General features: G+C 33.3%; 1 protein-coding gene across 7 annotated transcripts; it reads right to left on the bottom strand.

Moving 5' to 3' along the window:
• Nucleotides 1-270: 270 nt before the first annotated feature.
• On the bottom strand, nucleotides 271-6,023 carry LOC109173008. 7 transcript variants are annotated; one of them, XM_019322257.1, is made up of 11 exons: nucleotides 5,859-6,023; nucleotides 5,503-5,572; nucleotides 4,339-4,539; nucleotides 3,881-4,017; nucleotides 2,878-2,922; nucleotides 2,739-2,792; nucleotides 2,529-2,639; nucleotides 2,215-2,421; nucleotides 1,892-1,977; nucleotides 930-1,696; nucleotides 271-818 (listed from the first exon to the last, which is right to left on the bottom strand). In XM_019322257.1, the coding sequence occupies exons 3-11, from the start codon at nucleotides 4,505-4,507 to the stop codon at nucleotides 655-657; spliced, it is 1,740 nt and encodes a 579-aa protein (XP_019177802.1). In that variant the 5' UTR covers nucleotides 4,508-4,539; nucleotides 5,503-5,572; nucleotides 5,859-6,023; the 3' UTR covers nucleotides 271-654. The 7 variants fall into 7 exon arrangements, with proteins under 7 accessions (XP_019177802.1, XP_019177800.1, XP_019177801.1 ...); XM_019322255.1 differs by lacking the exon at nucleotides 5,503-5,572 and adding an exon at nucleotides 5,127-5,198; XM_019322256.1 differs by lacking the exon at nucleotides 5,503-5,572 and adding an exon at nucleotides 5,135-5,198.
• Nucleotides 6,024-10,469: the final 4,446 nt, after the last annotated feature.

Below are 10,469 nucleotides of genomic sequence, written 5' to 3'. Positions count from 1 at the left end.
GCCGCTCTTATTTTTCAGTTTTGTTAAGTGATTCAACTCGCAAAATTAGCCCAATAGCCCGCAATTTAAGGTTATGGCCAACCCAATCCAAAAGATAAAATAAAAGACCATTTAACTCAAGCCAATAAGCCCAACAGCTCTACAAAATTAGCCCAAAACCTGTCGGGCTGGCCCAATTGACTTCCCTTGACATAAGTCAATTATGAGTCAAGAATATTCTCTCCCTCCCCCATATTCTCAATACTAATAATTTGCCATCGTTTTCTGAAAAAAAAAATCATTTCACTTCATTCTCTGGCTATTGGGCAACCACGGGATATCACAAATCCACAATGCTTCTAATATGACCACAAAATAAATAAATAAGAAAACTAAAAAGCAATCTATTCCATGAAATATTTGATGTCCAAAGCCAACTAGCCAAGATGAGATTTCAACTAAGAAAACAAACATATAAAAGAGGCCAAGTTCTATGCTATTCCTAAGAAGAAACATATAAGCTATCTGTCCTAACACCTTCACTTTCCCAATAGAAGAAGTCTACACAGCACAAAACCTCTTCTCTCGCTGCTGAATGGATTAAAGGCTTCAAACCAGCTCTAGTCGTCAGCAGCATTCTTCTCCTTTACCTAAAAAACGAGGTTTTTCTCACTTTCATCTTCTTCTTTGATTCTCTCCAACAATGCTGTGCTTCTTGGGTGCTGAAGGTGGAGGAGCAGATTTTTGAAGGTTGCTGTGGGTGCTGGGACTTCCTGGAGATTTAGGAACAGCGGAAATGACCAACTTCACATGATCACCTGAGACGACCTCATTCCATCCTGCATTGTTTTTCAGATCAGTCAGTTCACCGAAATAGATATTTGACAATAATTAGTGAAATGTCGATGAGAATAGATAAAGTAAACAAATTGGATAAACGGAGAACATACTCTTTGTCAGAAAAGTTTTTGCAGTACCACTGGAGAATGGCAAGACTTTTGCATGTGTGTTACAGTCTGGCAGCTGATGAGAAGGACTTTTCCCATCAGCATATAATTGCACAGAGGTTGCACAGGATAGATTTTGATCACCAACTTTCACTGAAGCACGCTCTTCGTTATCTTGTCTGCCCTTTGGCCCCTTTCCACGCCTGGTCACGTGAACCCAATCATCAGATGGCACACTGGTTTTGCTGCCAAGGCTGAGATCACATTCTTGATTTTCATTCAGCCCTTTTGGCTCTGGGTTGCCAGCATGATCATGTGTTTTTGTGCGTCGTGTGTGAATAGGGCAATTTTTCACAGGCACAGATATGGACCCAATCATCACTTCACACTCATTTTGACTTTCTTCATTCTGAGACATGAACCAAAAGCTCTGCTCATTTTGCATTTTATCTTTCTCTGTCTCCATGGAAGTGCCATCTTTCTGCTTAGTTTCGGTATTCTGAACAATACCCAATTCAACTGCTTTAATGTCCTCATCATTCATTTCTAAGTGAATCATTTCTAGGTCGGAGACATCCTCTGCTACATCAAGAGTATTGGAGTCAGAATCAAACAGGGTGGGAGGACTGGATATTTCTGCCACCAGTGGATTTTCTGAAGAATCAGCACTCCCAACAAGGCTCGCTTTTCCCTCACTCATTTGATCCTTTGCCTTCAGTTCTTTCTGCCTTAGCTTTTTCTGTCTTTTCTTTTCCAATAACTCAGTTTGCCTGTTCATATTTTTAGGGTAGTCATCCGAAGAAGAAAAATCACTCATATAAATGGAAATACATCATAAAGTCAAAAGATTAAATTCGAAATATTTTCTCAAACGAAAACACAAATGTCCTTTTGGCAATTGGCATTAGCAGAAGCACCTCTTGAAAACAGTTTGGGCACATTAAATATGAATAAGTACAACATACCTTCTCTGAGCAGCTTCTTCCTCCTCCACAAGCAATTTCTGGCATCTCAATGCCTCGGCTTCTTTGTCAGCAATCCATGCTTTTACCTGATCACAAAGGAACAACACTAATCAAGGTAGGAGGATTAAATCCATTTTACAAGAGAGTTGAGCCAAAAGAGAACATCTATGCAACAGAAACAACATGCCAAACTTTGATTCCAGATCAAATCCATGAATGGGGTGCATCACTGCATCAGGATTTATAATGCTCATATTCACATGCCAAAACTAAACGTTGATCACACAAAGATTGTCAATTATTAACAGACGAGTATAATATACCAGTTTCTGTTCAAAAGCAAAGCATATGCATGCAGCTAAATTCCTCAGCTCGAGGCAAACTTTTGTAACTTCATCATCGAATAAATATTTTTGCATCGAGTCTGCTGTCCCAGCACATAGAAATGTTCCCTCACTAGCGTCATCAAGGACACTAAATAATTCCAGGGATGATATTGGAAGCCTGGAAGGTTTAGCTTCAATAATATCCTGCAAAAAAATGCCTACTTAGCAAAGAAATCGTAAAAACAAGAAAGAGAAATAGTAGAACTTGAAGATACGAGGGTTGGCAGAAAAAATCACCATTGCAACCTTACCATTAAGGTAGTGCCAGCTTTCATATAAACAGTTGGAAGACTCCACATCCAGGCACTTGATGTTTGGAGAGACTCTGTCAGTGTTTTGACAAGTAAGGTCCCAGGAATGTCCTAAAACAATTAGTCCATGTTCGTCAGTCTTCTCTCAGTAAATGTGTGCCTCATAATTTCACATATTCATGAGGATTTATGTAGTAAGCATCCTATTACCTTTAGTGAAATGTCATTCAATGATGCAACTTCCTTAACCTCCTCCAATGAAAGCTGGCATGTAGATAACATTAATGAGCATTTTGTGATTGAAGGAAAACAACGCACAATGGTATAACAGTAGAAAGGAATTGACTACCTTATTCCAAAATGCTCCAAGTAAATCTCTATATTTGCGAGACTCCTGCATAATTTAAATATATCAGCATAACATAAAAGTTAAACACATAAATATAGGTCTAGAAAAGTAAATATAAACACCAGATATTCAAGGACATTCAATTAGAAAAGTTCAGCCAAATCACTTGTCAAGATGCTGTCTCACTTGACCAAAGGGTAATAAGGAATCTTGTCGTTGGTATTAAAAAACACATCATCTAATTAAGGTGATTCGTGATTGGAAGACTATGCACAATCAAGTTCACACTTACAGAATAAAACCCTAGAAGGTAATTTTAAAAATGAATAAATAACTGCATGAATACAGAAAAGGAAATAACCAACATCATCAGAGCCAAATAGCTAAACAAATGAAAATGCTTTGCCAAAATTATCTAATTAAAGAAAGGTTATTCATGAGTGGAAGAGCACAAGCAATCAAGTTCATGGGTAGATACATAATTGATGAAAAAAAACCCAAAAAAAAAAAAAGTAATTTTAGAAAATGAAGAAATAATTTCATGGTGCTCTAACTTTGCTTTTTTGAGTGGGTGTTCAATGGACAATGGGTGATTCCTGGTAGGGTTAAAGGTTTTGATAAAAAACAGGAATTTCAAGAGAAACAGGAAGAAACATCATGAATGGTACTTAATCCCTGTGTGTTTGATGTGGCTTATTTAGAACAAGAGGAATTATCAGCATTCTGATGATATACTGATGCCAATTACCAGTTCTAAGAATTATTGTGCATATTTTGTTTGGATTCATGTAAAGTCACATAAAAATGATATTCACGTGGCTGACTTCAGAGATAGTGTTCAAGTTTCTAACATTTGGTTTGGAGGATTTTGTACATCTGTTTTTTTCTGGGTGTTTCACTTTGGAACCCTAATGAATACAAGTAATCAAAATACCTTCATGATTTCAAAAAAGGCAACTGCCAACATCATCAGACTAAATAATCAAAGACAAACTAGGAATACCTTGTCAAAATTTAAGGCTCGACGGTGCAGGCGTAAATGCCTTCGGTAGTTAATTGATGAAAAAAATTCTCGAGAACATTTCTCACATTTATGCATCTGAACCTTCACAGGAGTAACTATAGGCCAATATGGAAGATCTGCATGAAAAGCACAGGAACCCAATCACTATCTATGCCTATGCAGGTACAATTATTTCAACAATTTAAAACCTAAAAAGCATGCTCTTTTGCGGGCTTATCAATTTGCTTTGCCAGGAGATAAGCAAGGACTTCCTATCATATTCATCAACTATATCTGTATACTTGTAGCAGTGGATGCAGCACTTTTTTAATGTAAATAAATTCCTTATGCCACTACTTCAATAAGCATAACAGCTAAGAGAATTTCATAATCATACGGATGGTTACCTTCATTGTTGAGCAGTTAAACTAGTTACCACTAGGAAAACATTTTAATACCTGGCTGCTCTAAGGCATGAAGTAACTGTATCCACTGTATAGGTTTGTCCCCTGAGACGATAGGGTCTTTCCCTGTAGCTTGACTAATCAATGTGTAAAGGGTATCATTCCCCTCAACTGATTCCATTGCATCTGAAGATCCAACAGTGCTTAGCCTTGCAGTTGGCATCTATCTCTAAGCTAACCGCTCACAAAATGCAACTACAGTAATAAAAAAAAAAAAACGAGAGTGAGAAGTTATACAGTATATTATACAAAAATGACAAAATCACCTTGAAAAGGGGAACATATGTATATTCCATTTAATCCAAAACTCTTCCCTACTTTGAACCAAATCTGGTTTAAGTATAAAACTTTATCAAATATATATTCAGGTAAGAAAATTAATAAACTATGTTGCTAGAATTAGCGAAAAATCAAACCTAAATTGATATCCGAAATTAATGTACAAAATACAGAAAACTTTCTGAAACAGTTCCAACCCAACATTTATGGTGCAATGAGTGAACTACATGCATATCTTATACAGTTATACTATGTATGCCAGCCTCATTCTAGGATCAGCAATTGACAAACTCGAGCGGTTGAGTGTTCATGTACCCAGTTGGTAAAAGCTTAATTACATAATGCACTTTTACATGTTTGGCAAAGATTGCAAATGTTTTAGCCTACTTGAGCCAATAATCCATAAGAAACTTGTACTGTACTATAGATTAACCAAACAACATAACCAACATCATAACCAAGCATGGGCTACATGTGTGGACATAGAAACAGAATGAAAGTACCAACTAACAGTTCCAGGTCAAACTCAAAGCACTAGTGCAAAATCTCCAGTTTAACTTGAAACCTCAGGCTGACTGCATAAGAAGACACGTTTTCATTAGTTATGAAGGCTGTCGAGCACTCGAGTTTAGTTGAATTCACATTTTGAGGCCAGGTGAATTAGGATTAACGAACTAAACCCTCCTGTCCAACTTAAAATCTCACACCAAAAGGCACATTTAGCATCAACAGAGTCGGAGGAAAACTTAATCAGCTCAACAACAAAATAAAAGCTCAAGCACAAGCAATGTGTAATAATCAAAAACCTCAATTATTCTGACAACACAAATTCAATTGGGGCAAGGGGTTTAGCTGGTTTCCTGAACACTCCCAACTTACAACTGGCAAGTGAGAAAGCTAATCCTCATTCACCAACCCTCTAAATGCCATTTTAACTAAACTCTACATCCTGCACACCCCAATAAAAATTAACAAACCAAGAAATGGTCATATAACACCAATGCAGACAACTAAGAAGAGGGATAACAGCAAATTAAAATCCATCAAACAATTAGCAGGCAAAAATTAAGCAAAACTCCTGAAAAGGACATTCATTCCAGATCAAATAAAAATTTCATATGATTGATAGCAATGCAGTTAGCTTCCCCTAGGGTTTGAGATCACCATGATCCTCAATCCCCACACCCCCACATACTGAACAATTCAACAAAACAATGAGAAAACATTCCACATACCAGCCAGAGATCACAGACACCAATGCATTCATTGGTTTGTGTGGGTGGATATACATATATATATATACACACACATATATAAATATATATATATATAGATGGAGGGAGAGAGACGGATACAGAGAACTAGCTGTACAGGGGAAGCTCTTTGAGAAGAGACCAAAAAGAAATAGCAGTAGAAATTAAATGCTATTAATGCAAATATGGAAATTTTGTAAATCAGAATCGGAGCATTTGATTACATTCTTTATCGTAAAAAGAATTTTTTTAAAAAAAATATTTTTCCTAACCTAGTCAATAAAAATAAATTAATAATGCATGTATTGTGTATTATTTTTTTTAAAGAAAAAAATAGCAATTTTTTTTTAATTTATTAATACCTCTAACTTGTATTTAAAAAATAAAAAATAAAAAATAAAAAATTAAAAGGATAGGCAAGTGAGCCAAGTACCTTGTGTTCAGATTGACACTTCTATGACTCCCCTAGAAGGTCACAAGATTGAATCTCTGCGCTGGATATTGACTCTATAGACTGCAACCGATAGAGAAAATATAGAATATATATTACCATGTAACATAGTCAACTTAAAAAGGATAAACGAGTGAGATTATATAGTAATTATTATATATATTATGTCATAAAGAAAAAAAAAACACATTTTTTATTTATTAATATGTTGTGTGTAAAATGATAACATTGGTGTTATTATGTACCAATTACCAACACCTTGGAATGACAATATACCATACTTCTATGGGTACACGATTTTATTGGATTTAAAGAAATTAAGTAGTTTTTTTTTAATAAAAAGTTTTATTTTTTGATCGTTATCTATATTGGCACGAGTGAATATCCACCTACTTACCATTACATGTGTCCATTTAACTATTACCATTACATTCATATCGTATCATATCTATTCAAACATGATTTACTTACCAACTTACTTGTATTAGTGCCATGATTACCGTCATCACCAGTACCTACTCATATATCTTTAACGCTAATTATCGACACCCTAATTAACACGATTTATCTAATTACTACTTCAATTATTACCTCCATCACTATCATCTTTCTATTTTACTTACTACCAATAACATGCAATTCTCAACATATTTCTATGATATACCATGCATTCTTAGAAATTTTTTGACACCTTTTTATATATATATATATATATATATATATATATATATAATGTATGGCCACCATTTGAAACTCTTTCAACATACTACGGCATATCAAGTAGGCAAATTCTTTGTGCGCACCGGCATTTTGACTTGTTTATTGAGCCATTAAGTCATTGTGATTTTTTTTTTTTGGAAAAGAAGTCATCGTGATTTATATCCTTTCAAATATTTTGTCGAGTTAGAATGTGAGGGGCCTTGAAGTTGTGGATTTAACATTTTGGGAAAAGAAAAATATCATGAATAAGAAAATACGATGTATTGATATGTCTAAACAATTTTAAAAAATAATATAAAAATATTTCCAATGTACTTTTTGACCGATTAGTATGCTAGAAACAATTTGGCTAGATTTTGAAAATCTTCAAACATCCATATTAAAATATACGTCTGAATCTGATAATTTTAATTTCTTCAAAAAAGTGTCTGAGATTAAAGAAGTGTTGATATATTGCATCATGAACTTCCGAATATTTTTAATATCATATTATGTTATTGGGATCATAAAATATTGTTAATGACATAATATTATGTAATTCAGATTATCGAATGAGCGGTAGAATTTAATGCTTAGCGCTGAACGACTTAATGTAACCTTTTAATAAAGACATCCTTAATTTTGTAGTTGGCAGCACAGTATAAATCACGTAAATTAAACACTCAAGTGCTTTCACATTTGGTGATGAGATTCGATTTGAGTCTAATACCCTCATCTTGGTGGTCTTTCTACATATCGATGTCTATCTTGAAGTCAATTGTTATGCGGTGGATTATGGTCTATACAACTGTGTAAATTATAGTTTAAAATGATGAGATTTATTTAAGTAAAGAAACAACGGCCATTATATATATTTAATAAATTCTGTGTTTCTGGTGTGCTTAGAACAAAATGAAATTTCAGTGTATCAAAAATGAAATAAAATAACTTGTCTTAAATATAGTGTTTATATTATCAAATGAAACTGTAATTGAATTGAAATGATACTTTAGTTGTATTGAAATAAAACTACAGTATGTATAAAATGAAGCTGAATAACATGTCTCACATATTGAGTGTATATTGTCAATGAAACTATAGTTGAATTGAAATGATACTTTAGTTGTGCTGAAATAAAATTACAATATATATGAAAATAAACTAAATAATATGTCTCACATATTGAGTGTATATTGTCAAATGAAACTCTAGTTATATCAAAATGATTCTTTAATTTTGGTGTAATAAACTATATCCAGTGTATATAAAATGAAATTGAATAACAGTTTCACATATTTGAGTGTATATTGTCCAAGAAACAGTACGTAGTTGAATTAGAATTATAATTTAGTAGTTTTGTAATAAGACTACAATGTGTATAAAATGAAATTCAATAACACGTCTCACTATAATAAGACTATTATATGTATTATGTATTTATGTCAAATGAAACAGTAGTTGAAACAAAATGAAACTTTAGTTGTGCTGAAATGAAACTACAATCTATATAAAATCGAACTGAATATACTATACAAACAAAATTAATTACATGGAATGGGTGCCTTTTCTTTTCATTAAAAGAAATGACACCGTTTTGGACAATGGTCCACAGTAAAATTTGCCTCTTGACATCACTTGGGCCCAATTTATTTTGATGGCAAATTTTACTTGGAGCATGGTTTACACAGTTGTGTGAACCATGGTCCAAAACGGTGCCGTTTCTTTTAATGAAAAGAAACAGCAATTAATTCTATTTTTTATGACTATTCAATTTCATTCTATATACACTGTAGTTTATTACAACACAACTAAAGTATCATTTTGATTCAACTACAATTTCATTTGACAATATACATTCAATATGTAAAATATGTTTCTCAATTTCATTTTATATACATTGTAGTAATTTCATTACAGCACAATTAAAGTATCATTTTGATTCAACTACAGTTTCATTTGACAATATAAACTCAATATATGAGACTTGTTATTCAGTTTCGTTTTATACTACTGTAGTTTCATTACAACACAACAAAAGTATCATTTTAATTAAACTACAGTTTCATTTGACAATGTACACATAATATATGAGACATGTTACTTAGTTTCATTTTAGATACACTATAGTTTCATTACAACATAACTAAAGTATTATTCTAATTCAACTACAATTTCATTTGACAACATACACTCATTATGTAAGACATGTTATTCAGTTTCATTTTAGATACAATAGTTTCATTTTATTATGAGCAGATCATAAATATGGAATTAGTTAAGCATAACGGCCGCCGTTTCTATTTTTATTTTTTATTTTTACTTTTACTTTTAGAAAATGATGACGTTTTTGGACCATGGTCCACCGTATAACAATTGATTTTGGATGGTATGAATCTTATTTTATTAATAATTTATATTTAGTAGGTAAAAGCCCAACTATTGTGTTTTATTTTAAGTCAAATTGAACTTTTTGTGATTTTTGTACTTAGGCCTTTGTTCCCATATATCTACTATACTAATAAGCAATCGTTATGATGTGCAAAGATAAAGAGTTACGAGTTATTAGACAAAAAAACTCCATAGTGCAATGAATGAGCTTAGGTCTCAAAATCAGAAAAATAGCCCAAAAATAAATTGGAGGATATGTTCTGTTTCCACTAAAAATACATTTACCTTTTGTATTATATGCTCAATGCTCAAGAAAGCCAACAAGGGAAGCTCACAAATGGCTACGTGGGATGACCCCATGGAAGTTGAGCTTGAGAAGCTTCTAATTCCTCACATAAAGGATGTTTTCCAGAACAGAATCAAGAAGATTATTGAATCCCCAGTACACATTTCCAGGCGCCACATAATCACAGTGAAACCAGAACGGGAAACTGCATGTCATTTGTATGTATAGCCTTAACTTTCTCCTCATCGTTTGTTGCTGGCCTTCTGTTTGATTTCAGCTGCTGCTTTCACCTGAAATGGAAAACTGGATGATCTTTGCTGGAAATCTCACTAACGGAGTTTATTGGTCAGAAAATGGATTTCCGACTAACATGCCAACCAAAATGATGACTGGTCATCATATGGGTATTTTCGTCCAACATCATATGTAAACTCCACGGCTCAAGCATTACGGAAACTAGAAACTAAGGCAACTATGAAAGTTAAATTAGTTACTATCAGCGTCTATGTTAATCTACGTCATAGAAACTCTGTCATTCATAAATATATTGCTAGAAAAGAAAAAATAATGTTCATGAACATAGTTAAAAATTACTCCAATTATAATCTGGAGTAAATGTTTGTAGTTGTTGGATATTAGTTATTGGCGCAGTCTAAATTTATTGTCTTTTTGAAAGTGTATTTTAAATTGTACTCCGTAGTAAATAAGTCTTATTTAATGTAGTTCGATCAAATCCTTTGACATTATATACATGACAAATATATATTTT

The sequence above is a fragment of the Ipomoea nil genome, unplaced genomic scaffold (assembly GCF_001879475.1).
Source record: "Ipomoea nil cultivar Tokyo-kokei standard unplaced genomic scaffold, Asagao_1.1 scaffold0465, whole genome shotgun sequence".
Lineage (NCBI taxonomy): Eukaryota > Viridiplantae > Streptophyta > Magnoliopsida > Solanales > Convolvulaceae > Ipomoea > Ipomoea nil.
This window is presented reverse-complemented; position numbering and strand designations above follow the sequence as displayed.

What these genes read in the sequence shown, in the direction of transcription:
- LOC109173008 (XM_019322257.1), bottom strand. Translation starts at nt 4,507, where the DNA reads ATGCCAACTGCAAGGCTAAGCACTGTTGGATCTTCAGATGCAATGGAA. An exon ending in TCATGCCTTAGAGCAGCCAG is followed by an intron (nt 4,018 to 4,338) that starts GTATTAAAATGT and finishes CTTTTCATGCAG; the next exon opens with ATCTTCCATATTGGCCTATA. An exon ending in AAGCTGGCACTACCTTAATG is followed by an intron (nt 2,422 to 2,528) that starts GTAAGGTTGCAA and finishes ATTTTTTTGCAG; the next exon opens with GATATTATTGAAGCTAAACC.